This window comes from Crocodylus siamensis, chromosome 1 (genome assembly GCF_052110815.1).
Source record: "Crocodylus siamensis isolate JL-2025a chromosome 1, ASM5211081v1, whole genome shotgun sequence".
NCBI lineage: Eukaryota > Metazoa > Chordata > Crocodylia > Crocodylidae > Crocodylus > Crocodylus siamensis.
Window position 1 is genome coordinate 125,687,456 of NC_143395.1, and position 16,650 is coordinate 125,704,105.

Here is a 16,650-nt window from a genome sequence, read left to right on the forward strand (position 1 = left end):
GGGGGATGCAGCCTGGCTGCAGGACTCCATGCTGTCCTGCCCCATCAACAAGGCTCCTGGCTCATGCATTCCCACAGCCCTCCACCCCATGCTGCAGCTTCCAGGAGTCATGAAAGTGGGGCAGTTGGGACTGGACAGTACAGAGGCCTGTGGCCAGATTACATCCCCCCATGGGCATGGGCTGGATCAGCTGCACTTGGGTCCCCGTGTCTACTGGGCAGAAGCAGCCCTGCTTGCCTGGCACTGCACGACTGCCAGAGCCAGAGCTGTCAGGGCTTGCTCAGGGGCTGCCGCAGAGTGCTGGGTGGGCAGAGCCTCTGCCTCTGCTTGTGGACTGCACAGGTGGCAACTCTGACTGGCCTCTGCTGATGCTGTGCTGTGCTGGGTGGGCGGGGCTCCTTCTACCCAGCGTTCTCTGTGGAGCTTGGGAGATGGACTCCAGCCCCGCAGGCCCTGAGCAGGCTGGACTCCTCCTCCCAGGCTACCATGCGCTGCCACTTCTGCCCAGCGTCTCCCATGGCTATCGCAGAGGTGGGAGCTGGTGCTGTTACCCGCATTGCCCTCCAGCAGAGGCAGGGGTCTGTGTGTGGCTCAGCCAGGGCCTGCCATGCAGCCTTGCTGCTTGCTTGTGGGCCGGAGGCAGGCAGCAACACTGCATGGTAGGTCCTGGGCCCTTCATGTCCCTTGCTAGCTGCAACTCCAGTTGCACTTTGACCTTCCTGACTTCATCCCTGTATGCTCAAGCAATACTCTGATATTCCTCCCTCACTGTTTGTCCAAGTTTCTACTTCTTAGAAGCTTCCTTTTTGTGATTTAGCTCATTGAAGAGTTCCCTGCTAAGCCAAGCTGATTTTCTGCCATACTTGCTAGTCTTCCTATGCATTGGGATGGTTTGTTCCCAAGTCTTCAGTAAGGTTTCTTTAAAATACAGCCAGCTCTCCTGGATTCCCTTCTCCCTCACACTGTTCTCCTAGGGGATCCTGCCCATCAGTTCCCAGAGGGAAAATTCCCAGAGTCGAAATCTGCTTTTCTGAAAGCCAGGGTCCTTACTCTGCTCCTCTGCTTTCTTCCTTTCCTCAGGATCCTGAACTCACTCATCTCGTGGTCACTGCTGCCCAAGTTGCCATCTGCTACTACATTCCCCAATTCGTCTGTTTGTGAGCAGCAGGGCAAGAAGAGCATGGCCCCTAGTTGGCCGCTGCAGCACTTGCACCAGGAAGTTGTCTCTTACACTCTCCAGAAACTTTCTGGATTGCCTGCACACTACTGTATTGCCCTCCCAGCAGATATCAGCATGATTGAAGTCCCCCATGAGAACCAGGGCCTGTGATCTGGAACTTGTGCTAGTTTCGTCCACCTCATCCTCCTCATCTGGTGGTTTATAGCAGACCCCCACCACAACATCACCCTTGTTGCTCTCTCTTCTGATCCTAAACCAAGACTTTCAAGAGGCCTGTTTCCAGCTTCATACCGGAGCTTTGAGCAACCATACAGCTCTTTTACATAAAGCATAACTCCTTTTTCTCTTCTTCCCTGCGTGTCCTTCCTGAAGTTTATACCCATCCATGACAGTGCTCCAGTCATGTGAGCTCCCACCAAGTCTTTGTTATTCCAATCATGTCATAGCTCCATAATTGTAGAAGGACTTCCAATTCTTGCTCATATCCTAGGCCCTGTGGATTCATGTACAGACAGGCACCTGAGATGACTAGCCAATTGTCCTACTTTCTCAGGAAGAATGAGAAGGCTTCCCCTGTAGCACCTTCCTGTTTATGCTTCCTCCAGGTCACCCACTTCCCCACTTTTCTTAGGGCTTTGGTCTCCACCCTTCAGCAAACCCAGTTTAAAGCCCTTCTCACTATGTTAGTGAGTTTGTCTGCAAAGATGCTCTTCCCTCTCTTCATCAGATGGATCCTGTCTCTTTCTAGCAGTCCTTGGAGCAACATCCCATAGTTGAAGAAGCCAAAGCTCTGCTGGTAACACCGTACATGCAACCATGTGTTATTCTGCAGGATGTGCCCCCTCCTGGAAGGACTTTTCCCCATGACTGGAAGGATTGGGGAGAACACTATTTGAGCCACTGTCCCTTTCACCCTTGCACCCAGAGCCCCATACTCGCTTTTGATTTGCTCAGGGTCACCCCAGCAGCATCACTGGAAGAGCAGCATGGGGAGGTAGTCAGAAGGCCAGATGCATTTCGGTAATAACTCCACGACATCTTGGATCCAGGCTCCAGGCAAGCATAGACTTCCTGAGACAACAGGTCAGGCCAGCAGATGGATGCCCCTGTTCTCCGCAGAAAGAAGTCTGCAGAGGACAGGCCAACCATCACCACCCATCACTTCCTTTTGGTGGCAATGGTCTCAGTCCTTCCAAATTTGAGGATGCCTGGTCTGGATTCTTCCACCAATGTAATGTGCTTTCTTCACTGTTGCTAGAGCTCCGTATCTGTTCTCCACGCAAACTGCTGCAGCTGGAGATGAAGACTTCTGGTTGCTGCCAAAGGTCACAAGCTTCCAGCTTCCACCTTCCTGGGAGTCCATGTCCTGTTTCTTCTTCAGCTCTGCCTTTGGAAGTCCTTCTTCCATGGTCCTAGAGGTCTTCTTCAGCATTGAATCAATCAAATCCTTATGGTGGAGGATGCTTTGGAGCCTTGCCATCTCTTCCTATAGCTCTCTTGCCTGCTTCCTGCTAGCTTGTGCCTGTTCTCTGCTAGATGCCCCAATGGCAGATTGGGGCAGGGGGCTGGGACCTACCCCACCCCTGCAGCTCTTTCCAAGCCCCATGCCTTGATCACCCAATTAGGGCATGGGGCTGGGACTTAAAGCAGTGACTCCTAACCTCAGGGCTTGAGCCAAATCAAGGTCATGGGAGGTCTGCCCCTTGCTCTGTCCTCCTGCCTGTGGGGCTCTCCTGGTGTACAGTTTGAACAGCACTCGCCACTGCTGCCCCTGCAAGCCTGGCCCACGCTCTGCTCATGCCGCCAGGCATGAGTGAGTTGGTGGCGGGAGTGGGGGTTGCAACCCGGATTTAGGGTCACAGCAAAAAAAGGTTGGGAGCCACTGGTTTAAAGAGTGGTGCTGAAATTAACTTGATTTATGAACCAGTTGCGCACCTCCTTTTCATGGTCTGGAAAGTTACTTGAAATTATTTTTGAAAGTAAGTAGTACAATGTTAAAAATATACATCTGCAGTTCTGAATACATAGGAAAAGGAGGAATGGTACTGTCATGTATTTCTACTGGTGTCTTGGTACATGACTTGTATTTCTTATATAAATGTAATCCTTTTAAACTGGATTCAATAAAGTAAAACACCTTTAGGGAAATATGTAATTTTAGTAAATTGGTTGTGTCTAAATAGGTGGTATCTATTTTTTATTTCCCAGTTTTGAGTCTTTCCCTATGTGCCCAGTGAGGGAATGAATGAGGCTTATATTCTTGGTTTGTGGGTGGACAGGGTACTTTAGATGAAGTGCTCTTTGAAGTTAAATGTTGTTGTTACTGAGGAAGGACACTTTCTATCACAGCATTGTAACCACTTTACTTGAACTTACTGATGTGTAAAGCCTCTGAAGACCAAAGTGTTGTTCACCCCAGTCCTGCCACAAGCCCGTTAGGGGCTCTCAGCCTCCTGGCAGCTCTCGTATCTATGGGACACCTACCAGGGTAAAAGTTAACACGCTTCCCCGTTGGCTTTTGGAGGCCTGTCAGGTTTTCTAGCTCCTCTCTCCTAAGTCTACGAGGGCTTGTAGACTCCTGCCAAGAGCTGTAGAAAGCTCCCACCTTTCCTGAGACTTAGGAGTCTGTAGCAGGAATTTTCTTCTGAAGGCAATGGGAGGCTTTCCAGTCACTTCAATGGGTTTTGGACTGGTCATGGAGGGGTGCTGTGGAACATTAACCTATCAGTGATTCACTGTCAGTTATTTGTAAGTAATAAAGAATGTACTGAACATACTTCTTCTTTGAATTTTACTACTGTATTCGAACTCAGAGGGTTCTTCAAAGGGAGTTTTTGGAAATGTCTGTTAATCCTGTCAATTTAAAAAAATGTATTCTGAATGCCAGGTAGCTTCCTGAAGATTTATGACGAATAGCTTCATATAAATCAGACACTACCACTGGCTACTGGTACACTGCCTGAAATTCTTGGCCCTGGCTCAGGGAATTATGGCACATTTTCCATTGTGTTATTAAGGCAACTAAATTATTCCAGTCCTATTGTCTATAGCTGAGGAGAAATGCAGAAAAAACATTTCTTCCCACACACTTAGAAACGAGAAACAAAGTGTAGAACTTCTTTCAACTCTTAACTGCTTGGCCAAGTGCAAAGAAAGGATCTGATACTGAGTGGTTACAAATCCATCATAAAACTTCCATTGACTGAACTGAGGGTGCAGAATCTGGCCCAGAGCCCGTATAAACACAGTATCTTCCATGAGTGTTGATTCCTTATATCAGAACATTGTATTTTAAAAAGGAAGGAGAGCTTACCTCCTAGGCCTATGGAAAGATCTTGCTCCCACTGAAATCAAAATGGAATTTACCACTGATTTCAGTGGGAGATAGATTAAATTCCTGCCTTTCGTATGTCCAGATGTTGAAGCCCATACATATGTTCAGTACTGTACACCATGCTTGGTCCCACCGAAAGGTATGAGACTACTCGAGGAGTAAACTATTACACAACCTAAGTGGAGCCTCCGACTCCATTGATGAGTGCAATAGGTGATCTTGGGCCTGATTCTCATCTCCTTTGTATCAGTTAGTGATGCAGAATTGGAGTGAGAGATACAAGAATTATGTCTAGTGAGTTTTAAGGCATGTGTGTGCGCATGTGTATGGGAGCGAATTCATATTATTATATAATAATATAGTAGTTGATTTATATATAGTTGATTTATCTCTGTGCTGTAGCTACTGTAGCCAAATAATGGTTATAAAAATAAGCAGGAGAAAAATGAGAGTACCACATCTTCATTGTTGAAGCTGGCGCATCTTTTATTACAGGAAATACCTGTGCAAACTGAACTCTCTTAACTAGGGCCCTGATCCAGCTCTAACTGAAGTTAATAGAAATGCTCTGATTAACTCTGTGGGGCTTGGACGAGGCCTAACATCTCCACTCTTTGCACTCCTCCCCATTCCATAATATTTAATCATGGTGATGTGGCACATTAAACTTTAGGTTGAAAGCAAATAACTTCCCGTGGTATTATATTTTCCTTAAGGTTTTTTCCCCCTGTTGAGGTGATACCAGGGTACTGTAGTGGTGTAACAGTAGCTGAACTTGTGCCTTGGTGGGTAGTTGAGGTGCTGCTTTCTTTCCCTTTTGTCAAAATATTGGTAATATATACTTATTGTTTGTCTCGATGAATAATGGAGTGATATAAAACCTCAGGCAAGATTAATTTGCTATACAAATGAACATAAAGTTTTATGCACTTGACATTGCTAGTGGACGTCCATTTTATTCTCTTTCAGATCCATGCTTTTTCATAATCCATATATTTTCAAATGGAATGAAAATTTAAACTAGCATATCAGAATTATACCCATACTTAAAACAGATGTATGATATTATTTGCCTTGTGAAGACTGAAGAGAAACAAGTGGAAAATAATAACTGTCCCAAGGCACAAATTCATGAGGGATTACCATATTGTAAAGTAATTTATTGACAATGATCATGTACTCGCTTACCAGAAGATGCTGCTTGTAATGATTGACAGCCACACAGGAGAGGGTGCCTGACATGATGCAGATGTTGAAAGCCTGACTTTGTTGAAATCAATGAACGTTTTGCCACTGATGTCTACAAGGCCATGATTTCACCCTGACTTTTTCTGTGACCTTGGACAAGTTTCATCCATATTCTTGAAGGTCCATCTTGTATCCCTCTACTTTTCAGCTGAAGCAGGCCTTTCATGCCACTCTATAATAGGCCAGGGCATTGGACATTATTTTACAAAGTGCAACTGTATTCCTTACCCTGGCATTTAGCATTCATAGCCTTTGCAGCATAAATAATGCAAACTTGGGACCAGGGTCTCTTGCATCGTAGCACTGAGCGCTGCCACCTGGCAGCCAGTGTGATGTTGGAAACGTGAAAGACAGAACTACTTATAAAGCCCTTTTCTCTCTTATTGTTTGTACAAGTACAGCTGAGTGTGTCTCTAGGTACATACAACTGTTTGCTTCACCTGGTCTGTGTTCATGCTGCTTATTTTAAGCTGCCTACATGTAGACCAGGAGCAGCATGTACAGCTGTTCACTGCTTCTAGGAGCCATGTGGGGAACCTGTAAGTAAGTCAGGGGTTAGAGTCTGCAAGGCAGGAGGGCTTCAAAGGTATGGGAAAGGTTGATGGGATTTGGGCTGGCAGGTCTGTGGTGGTGGGGATTGACCAGTCATGGGGCAGGCCAGAGGGCTAAAAATGGCCCAGTCAGGTTTAGGGGGTGATACTAGCATAACTCCAGGGCTGGTTAGGCTGATTTTAAACCCTGGTTAGGTTGATCTACTCCTATAGGGGTAGCCTTTACATTTAGTCAAGATAGCAAAGTTATGTCAGGATTGTATTGTACTCTGTGTCTTGTTGTGGTACTTGCAGTTGGCTAGGACACCCCTGTTTCCTGTCCCCAGTAGTCAACTTCATTAGGTAGGTTGTGGAACATTCTTAGTTGGCTTCCCCTTCGCTCTGGAATAGGCTCCCTTTTGTAGTCTGCCAAAACTTGAATTTGATAACTTGGAGATGCATATGCATATGGTATGGTATTTAGCTCCATTAATGGAAGTATATAACAACTTCTCAGAATACTTCTCTTTATACATGGGCTTTTATGTGGATAACATTGAATAATTTGAAGGGGGTATTCACTACCAGCCTCTTGCTATTTAAATGAAATATTTTAACAATATGGATATGTAGCTCCAACTCTTTAGCCCCAAATTAATACCACAGGTGGGAAAAACACAGACCTTCCAGCTGGCTAAGGAAGAAGAAAGCAAGCATTTAAAAGTAATTGCCTCCCATTATGCTACATTGACAACTGATATTTTTGTGGTAACTAGCTTCAGATATTTGTTAAACCATATTAATACATTTTAATTTGTAGGTTTTTTCCCTACAGGTACAGATGAGTTATAAAGATTCAGTCCTCTTGCTCTGCAGGTGCTTATTTATCAGGAAATCGCTGAGCTCTTTTGAAGAATTTCATTAAGCAAAGCTTTATGCCATAATCATAATGAAGACAAAATCTCTGGCAAATACAACAGACATTTTGACTGTGAAAAGATGATAATAAAGTGTAAGCTGGCTCTGCATTCTTGCAGCTTCCATAGTGTATAAATAGGTAGAGACCTATAGGCGGATAATATGGGTTTTCTTGCTGAGAGATGGTATGAAAGAAATAGTTAATAGGACCACACCTAACTTAAAAATGAAAAGTAAGTATTTATTGAAGTTATGGGCAGCTTCCAAGATGTCTGGGTATCTGTAGCTAATTCCTTTTTCCCAAATAAAGGCCTAGAGAAGTTTTGAACCAAGGGCAAAAATGTTTGGTAGCATTTAAAAAGCATAAAAGGAGAAACGACAAGGGGAATAAGAGAAGATAACAAAAGGCTGGCCCCAGATATAACCCAGGAGTCATAGTCAGCAAACCTCATGCAATGGCAAAGACTCAATTCCAGGTCTGAGCATTTCACTTAACTTGGCTACTAATTCCAACATTCTTGAAGAGAAAAATGACTGGGTGTGAGGAGTTGGGGAGTTCAGCCATATATAAAGATTACTGACTTGGGACCTGACCCAGGGCCCGCTGAAGTCAATTTACATCCTTCCATTGACTTCATTAGACTTTAAACGTTGGGTAACAGTGGCTGTCTCTCTTCCCATGAGAGGCCCCAAAAGTGGGCAGAGTTCAAGTTTGTGTCTGGTGAACCAGTTTAGTTAGCTGCATGGGTTCAGCATACACCATCAGTTCCTGCTGGGAGACTTCTCTGTAGATTCAGAGTTTCTGCCTCCTTCTACAAGAAGGGAGATTTCATTTAAAAGCCATTGCATGAGGTTTGCTGACTATGACTACTGGGTTACATCTGGGGCCAGCCTTTTGTTATCTTCTCTTATTGCTAATCTGCTCTGAGGAGAAGGAAAGACTTCCGCCAGACCCCAAGTAATGATGGATGATCCTATAAATGACTGATCCCCAATCTCTCTCTCACAAATAACATATTGCCCACAAAATTGTCTAGTGTTGCTAGCAGCTACAGTAAATTTTCCTTCCCACAGATGTATGTTACTTTGGGTTAACAGGGAGAGCAACGTATGACATGCTCAATATTGTTGCCCATTAGCCAGAGAAGGTTGGAGACCACCACTCAAAGTGGACTTTTGAATTATTGTGCCATTGCCTTGCCTTTGTCTCCACTTTCTGTTCCATTCTCTTTTCCCCTTTTCTTTTTTTTTCCAGCCTTACCATCTTCTCACTCCGTTCTGAACCAAATTCTCCTCCAATCCTATTTTCATCTCACTTAAGGTTATCAATAATAGACTAGTAAAGCAGCTAGTAAAGTGAGCAAAATGCTGGCTTGCATCCATGCATGCTTATCAGGGGTGACCACCAGTATCTGGGGGAATGTTTGTTCACCAGAGCGCCCCAAGGGATGACGAGGTCAAGTGGTTATAAACTACTGCAAGACCGTTTCAGGCTGGACATAAGGAAGAATTTCTTTACTGTCCGAGCCCCCAAGGTCTGGAACAGCCTGCCAGCGGAGGTGGTTCAAGCACCTACAATGAACACCTTCAAGAGCAAATTGGATGCTTGTCTTGCTGGGAACCTATGACCTCAGCTGACTTCTAGCCCCTCGGGCAGGGGGCTGGACTTGATCTTCCGAGGTCCCTTCCAGCCCTGATGTCTATGAAATAATCATCCGACTTCTACCTCGCCCTCTGCAACCCCTTCTCTTTTTTACCTCTTGTAACCAGTGGGATCTTATGGACCCTTCTGGGTGATGGGGAAACCTCAGCCACATTAATGACAATGTAAGTGCTCAGTGGGAATTCAGGACTTGAATGTTTATAGTTCTGCATGACAGGACCATAAATTAGCCCTGAGTAATGTATATTATCTTTTAGCAACTGATCTTTGAAAGTGAATTGTGCAGTGACACCTGTAGGAAACAGCTACTTAAGGAACCAAGAAAAAGCAGGTGGCTTTTTAATAAAGGTTACGAGGTGACTGAGAATGGTGGAGGGGAATCCCATAAACCACATTGCACTTATTTTCATATAAAAATATTTTATTGTTCATAAAACACTTCAAATCACTCTCCTGCTACCCTTCGGCTGATGTGCACAATTCCAGTCACTCAAGGCTATAATAAACCTGTTTTAATTGGCCGGTTAATCTGGTTTATAGCTCCTTTGGCTTGCCAGAATACTGGAAAGCAGCCAGAAAGCTGAGGTCAGCCCCATATGAACACTTAAAAGGTTGTTCTCTATCTTGGTTGAACACTAGATAGGTGAAAATTAAGGAATGTATGTGATATATGCTAAACTATTATCTGGTTTGTCATTAAAAAACATTTCAAGTGACACATGCAATCTTGCAGAGAGCCCTGTGTACACACTGTGTGTATACTGTATTCCACATGATCAGCAAAATCCAAATCTCTTTATGCAGTCTGTTAGGAGAACCCTCTGGCAAGGTCTGGTTTTATCAGATAAGGGTTTTCCATAATAGAGATAATTTAACATTGTAACTTTGTAAGCCTGGGCATATGACATACTTAGAATGGTGTAATTTATGTTAGTTTTTGTATTCTAAGATCCACTGCAGGGTAGAAGAGCAGCTATCCCAGGGTAGCTGCATGTAATGGGTTGCTATTACTGTGCCTTGCTACTAGGGGGCAAAGGAGCAGGTCATAGTTTTGTCTTGAGCAAATGGCGTTCCTAGAATAGCTGAAGACACATGGCAAGTATACCAGAGTATTCTATACCAGGGTAATTTTCCCAGGGTAATGCTACACTGGATTCAAATAAGTAGGTTTACACTGGTATAGGGTTGTACATATTGTGTCTGATTCTTTTTCATACCAACATAAAAGCTGATTACATCTATGTAATTATCACCTGTCCAAATTCTATGATATTTGGAGGTGGTTGCTTAGGGAAGATTTTTTCATAATAAAGATAACAACAATAGTTACATTTTTAGAACTACTGGCAGCACCTTACCACTCAGCTTCAAAACTGTTAATCATTGTTTGTGAATGGGTCTCCTCTTGGATGTTTTCATTCAGAAAAGCATTTAAAATTGTGCTTGACTTTCTGCACTCCAATTTTCATCGTTAAATCTAGGTACAGATTTAAAAAAAATTCCTTTTTAAAATAAAGTTGCATTTTTCATATTTAAAAATGCCAAAACAAAACAGTCCAACATTTTTTTTTTCCTTGTTGGCCAAACAATTTAACAAATACAATGCTAATTTGTACATAGGTGTCATTGACACACTTCTTTTTGAGGGGTTAAATATTTGAAAAAAGGTTGCCCAGCATTAGGGTTGTCAATTAATCACTGTTAACATGGGTGATTAACGCAAGAACCAATTTAACGTGTTAATTTTTTAATGCATTAATCATGCACGTGGTTTTGGAGCCTGCTCCTGGGCTCCTCTCTGCCACCATCACCACTGCCTCTGGGCTGCCCAGAGGAGCAGTGGTGGCAGTGCAGAGCAGCTACAGGGCAGCCTGAGCACAAGCTCCAAGCCACACAGACACTAGAGGTGCACTGATTATATGTGTGAATTCAGGAATGCAGCCTGGCGGTGTGTGGAGCAGTGCCTAGCAGGTAAGTATGTGGCAGGGGAGGGGAAAGGGGCCGGGTGGGGGCAGATCAAGACCCCCACAGTGAAGGAGGGAGTGGAGCAGGGGCAGGGGCTGGCGTGAATGGGACTCTGGGGCGGGGGCAGGTCATGTGATGGAGCCACAGGAGGCTCATCCAAGGACAGGGCGGTTCCCTGCTGCTGTGCGCACTCCTGCGGGAGGCATGGGGAGCATGTGCCCTCTGGATTTGTGTTTGGGGCAGAGATGGGCTGCCTGCTGTGGACTGGGACCCTACGCCCTGTTGCTTTGCTCCGGGAGCCACGTGATGCTATGTTGTTCCTCCTGCCACGGGGCGGGCCGAGGGTGCAGCGCAGCCAATGTGCAGCTCCCAGGGCAAAGGCAGCAGGGTGCAGAGCCTCTGCCCACATCTTTCCCATGCACAGATCTGAGGGCACGTGCCCCCATGCCTCCCTCTGGGGTGTGCGCAGCAGCAGGGAGTTGGCCCCCCTTGTCCCTGGAGAAGGTTCCCATGGCTCTTGTCCCATGACCCATTCTGGCCCTGGGGTCCCATTTGCCCCTGCCTCTGCCCTACTCCCTCCCTTACTGTGGAGACCTCGATCTGTTCCGCCACCCCTTTGCTTTCCCCCTCACCCCTGCCTCTACCCCTTCCCCTTCCTGTCCACAGAACTACCTCCTGGGTGCTGTTCTATATGCTGCCAGGCTGTGTTCCTATAGGGTTACCATACTTCCAGTTTCAAAAAAGAAGACACCTGTGTGTATGTGGGAGGGGGGCGGGGGGGAGTGTAATATGATTGTGGGGGGAGTAGCGATATGCCCATGCCCTTCTCCTGCCCCTTCCCCTTACTTCCAAGTCACAACCCCCCCCAAGTCCTGCTGCTGCCTCTCACTCCTAACCTGGCATCCTACCTGGGCATGTAGGGATCCCCCTTCCCCAGGCTCCAAAGCCCTCTGTGGGCTCCAAACTCCATACCCACAGCCCCCCACACCTTCACAAATTCCCCCCCCACACCCACATCCCATACTCGCCTCCCAACCATACAAAGTACCTGCATAATTTTGAGTTTTTCTGTGCATAATTTTGACTTTTTATCTCTGCAATTTAAAATCGTGATTAATTGCAACTAATATTTTTAATCACACAACTAATCATGATTAATTTTTTTAATAATTTAACAGCCCTCCCCAGCACTAAATCCGTCCCTATTTTAGAACATTGTTGGGACAATGGAACATCTTTTAAAGCAGTTTGATCATGTGTAGGAGATATGCCTACATCTAAAGAATGTACTAGTCTCTGAAAGGTTCCTGACCCGTTTAAGGTACAGAAGAGTTGGAGAGAGAGCATATAGCTCCAGAAACGCTCATATAGCATCCCTCATAGTTCCCACTCTTTGCAGCTGGTGCAGTGAGATTTTCCCTAATGTTCCTACCTGCTGAGCACTTGTTAGAATGATGCAATCTGTTTAAAGTGGAAACTGAAAAATTGGCAATGTCATTCAGAATGAGCGAATCTGTCACTTGAATAATACACACTGAAGCAGGATGTTACTACCTTATCAGCCAGTAAAAAAATACAGTGACTTTTTATAAAGTACAAATTACTGTGGTGAATGGTTATGGAAGTGTATAATGTAAATTTGTAATTGTCATTTGGCGAAAGCAAAGTTAAATAAGACCATGCCAGTGACCAGTTAGTGATGTGTACTGGGAACAGACATGGCTTTCAATTTACATACTGCATTATTTATAACTTTCCTTTAAAAAAGTATTTCTGCCCTGCATTTTGCATTGACCTTTAACACTTGCCAGAAAATAATGTCCTAGTATGCCTAAAACTGGGGAGGGGATAAAAAAGAAAAAGATGAAACAAGAAAGTTGTCAGACAGCCAAGATGTCTGGCAAGAAGCCTCTCAGTATGGTATGTTTTCACTTTGGGTGTCTTACACCATTCTGTCTGAAGTGCCTGGGAAACGAATGTATTGACTGTTGTATACCCCTTTTGGAAAACATGTTTTTATTGGAAGTGGTTTTAGAGCAACATGAAAAGGAGCTATAAAATAATGACTGATGATCTTTATTTTGGGCTTAATTTATGGATGAGCTTGCAGCCAGATAACAATTCCTGCCTTGTCTGACAAGCTCTTCATAATAACTGTTATGGTGTTTGCTTGCTTGTGTTTTTAAGAGAAGGACATGCCAAGCAGACCTTTGAGAATGCGCATGCGATCCTCAGATGACAAATCCCCTGTCCGGTGGAGGTCGCCCCATTCATCAGGCCTCAGGAGTCCGCACAGATTGCAACGTTATCCCTTTGGGTATGGAGAAAGCAGACGAAAGATGAGCTATTCTTCTCTGTCAAAAGATCAGCGAAACCAGGAGGCTAAAAAACTAGGTGAGGCAAGTTTCCGTGGCACAGGTCGGGCTTAGATGATGCAAGGCTAGCCTTGGCCGCCAGTTCATTATCATATGCTTTCTGTTCCTTTGGTTTCATATACTGCACTGAGATGGTCTTCTGGGGAGAAGAGCAACAACCTATCTTAATCTTTTTTTCCATCTTCTGCTGTTGATTGGTGATCAGAGGCCATATTTGGTTTTATCCATCAAAAGATGTTACTAGTCTATTTGCAGATGCCTAATAAGATTGTGTACACTGTTAGGGCATGATCCCTGTGGAAGTGTGGAGCATAGACTTATAAGGGCATGGTAAAAGATGACAGGATAGAAGATGCCACAGAACCTGATACTATATTTAAAGAGCAGAGAAGTTATTTCTGCCTAATAGCAGGAGTCATGCTGAGGAAGAGGAGTCAGAGCCAAACCTCTCCTTTGCATTCCTGAGAGTCGCATGTAAGCCCAGGCCACCTCATTCTGTGCTCAGACTCCTGTGCTCTTGTGAGGAACAGAATGTATTTCTACTCAAGGCCGGTGGCCATGGAAAATACTTTAATGTAGTAAAGTAAGAGCTGCTGCTTGTGCCATTGCTGAAGCACAGTCTCATGATCCTGTTTTGTTTTGAATGAGGATTTGAAGGTTTAGGTTCGTTTGAGTCAACGGAGCAGGATGGGGCCGCGGAGTTTCAGTCATGGCTCCATCACTCTCTAGTCAAGGGGGAAGGGAACCTTTTCTGGCTGCTGGCCAGATATGCCCATCGTGGGTCAGAGGCAAGTGGGTGCTAGGACTCTGCCTTCACTGTTGCTTGCATCCCTGGCAGCCAGGGGAGAGCAGCTATAGAAGGCATCCCCCCACCATTGAATGCTGCTGAAGGCCCATGTCCATAGGCCAGATCGGGTCTGCAGACTGTTCAGCTGCCCACCTCTGATCTGGTCCCTCAGATGGTGTACTGTCATCGTCCAATGTTGCCAGTCAGAGATCCCTTCCTATTTTGCTTTTACCTATCAGTAAATCTCGTGGCTGTCTTTTACTGACAACTCTGTTGTCCCGTTGCTGTGTGGATGCCCAATAGATGTCATGCTGAAATTCCCCAAAACTGAGTTTGAATTCTGTTGCAGTGTTCTCTGGCCCACTCACTGGACATGTGTCAGATAAGCTGTACCTTGCCTTCAGTTTCCTGACGTCAGTCCTTACTTAAGTGTCTTCCAGAAAGTCCGCCATCCAGAAATGACAGAAATCATCTACTGTGGCCATGCAGTTTCTGTCACTAGAAGTAAAACAGATCTGTTCCAGCCTTCCCATGCAATTACCACACAGTCCATTTCTGTTTGTAAATTGAATTTATTTTTATACCTGAACTGTCCCATGTGTGGTCTCAATCAGAGCTGTATGATGAGTGTATGGTGGCTGAAAAGAAAAATTATTTCCTTTAATGAAAATGAAAAAATTGGGGTGTTTTTTTCCTCACAAATGAATTCCCTTTCTTTCCCCCAAACATTACTCCCCCCCACCCCACATACACATTTAGTTAAACTTGGTCATAAAACATCATTTTGAAACCAGAAAAGTCCTTGAAACATTTCATTTGGAAAACATTAAAACAAAATGTTTTGACTCCATTCTCCCCCTTTTTGGTCACAGAACTATAACTGAAACTTCATATTTTTGGTAAATAAATTATTAATCTTAAAAATTTCACTCCGCTCTTCTTTTTGGTTGAGCATTCATGTGCAGCCAGAGCCTACACTTACTAACTCGTCCAGATATTCCTGTATCTTTTAACAGCGAGGTAGATATTATACCATCAGCTCTTAAATCTTCTGGGATTACTGCTCATTTTCCTGTAAGCAATATCCTTTCTGGCCCACAGCTTATCCCTCACCTGGTATTAGGGGGAAATCTCCTGTGATGCTTGTTCCTTGTGACTTAACTAACCCAGGCATATAGACTGATTTATTGCCTGTTGACCCCTATCTGATTTAGCACTTGTTTGGACTTGTTTAGATCTTCCTAGCAGAGGCACAAAGTTATAGCATGCTACAGGGTCTATCTCTTGTTCCACCCATCCAGCTGCACTGAACTCTGGAAGGTATGCCCAGTTTCTTGTACTTGCCACCAGTAAGGTCTTTTCTGGATGGTACCTTATCTTTGCATCCTGTGCTGGCCTTTTACCACCCTTCATTATAGACATATGGGTGCACTTGGCAGTTGCTGTGTCATGATTTTCTCCAGTGGCTTGCGATTTTGCTGCAGGTCCTCCTGATTCTCAAAGGTGAGCTGATGGAATCACTCCATTTCAAAATCGTGGTCCTTTTCTATCTGAGCACATCTCTTTTCTGGGGTTGTTGTGGTTATGGGCTGCTGAATTTGCATCACAGTTGCTCGTATGCCTTCTGAGGCCTCCACAGCATGGTATTACCTCTTCTTTACTTTTTTTTACTCTTTCACGTGACTGTTCTGGAGACCCTGAAAGTATTCACTCCATGTCTTAATTTTCTGAAGGGTTTACCTCCTGATAGTTGTGTCCATCTCTGTTGGTTTCTGGACTTCACTTTCTTTGGTGTGGACATTTCTGTGAAAGCCCTCAGTTTCTCAGGGTTCAGTTAGATCCGTTGGAAGTCCATGGATTCAGTCTGCAGTAAAGGACCTCAATTCTTGTCAAACTTGGCTTGTCTATATTCAACCTAATATTCCAGTTCTCTACTCTAATGTGTCTGTCTATTCCCTCTTCTTCTGCTTGTTTTTTCCCCATCCAAGAAAAACAGATCCTTTAATGACCTCAGTCTCTTTCAAATCACAGAACTCCACATCAGACACATTTCCAGTGCTTTCCAGTATTATTTCTTGAAACAGTGTCTCTTGCACTCTTGTTTGTTTTCCCCAACAAGATAGTAAGAAAGCTTTATGTTCATTCTTCACATCTGTCCTCCATAGTTGGCTCTGTCAGTAGACTGAACTCTGTTTCTACGCTTGTGCAATGTTTGTTTTTGCCTGGAAATCCAGAATTCCTGATGGACTGAATGTTTCCCTACCACCTGTTTCAAGGTGCCGTTTCATTTTCATTTTAGCTGCATTCTCTTGTAGGTGCTTCAGTGCATTTGCAGCACACAGAAACAGACCCAGTGTCCTTTGCACACAATGCACAGGGCTGGATCTGGTGTGCACTACATACAGTGTTCAGGGCTTGATCCAGTGCATACACTGCATGGCACAGATGTCCAGTTTTGTCACAGGCAGCACACAGGGTGGTCCAGAGTGCCTGTGGTGCCCTCACCAGACCAGCCCTGAATGCTGGATCCAGTATATAGACCTGATTCAGCTCACAAACTGGCCTCATGCCACTCATCTGGCTTTCTGGGCTGATGAGTTCTGATACCCCTTGACTAGACTTCTTTTAAAATTATTTAGAGATGCTTCAA

The 16,650-nt window shown here is 44.7% G+C and overlaps 1 protein-coding gene across 1 annotated transcript in view; it reads left to right on the forward strand.

Annotated features, from left to right (window-relative positions):
* The window catches only part of FNDC1 (fibronectin type III domain containing 1), a 126,586-nt gene that overhangs the window by 42,423 nt on the left and 67,513 nt on the right, over nt 1-16,650 (forward strand). Inside the window, exon 2 of the mRNA XM_090042275.1 lies at nt 13,026-13,232. Within this exon, the coding sequence (XP_089898401.1) occupies nt 13,026-13,232 (207 nt within the window). The remainder of the gene's footprint in view (nt 1-13,025; nt 13,233-16,650) is intronic.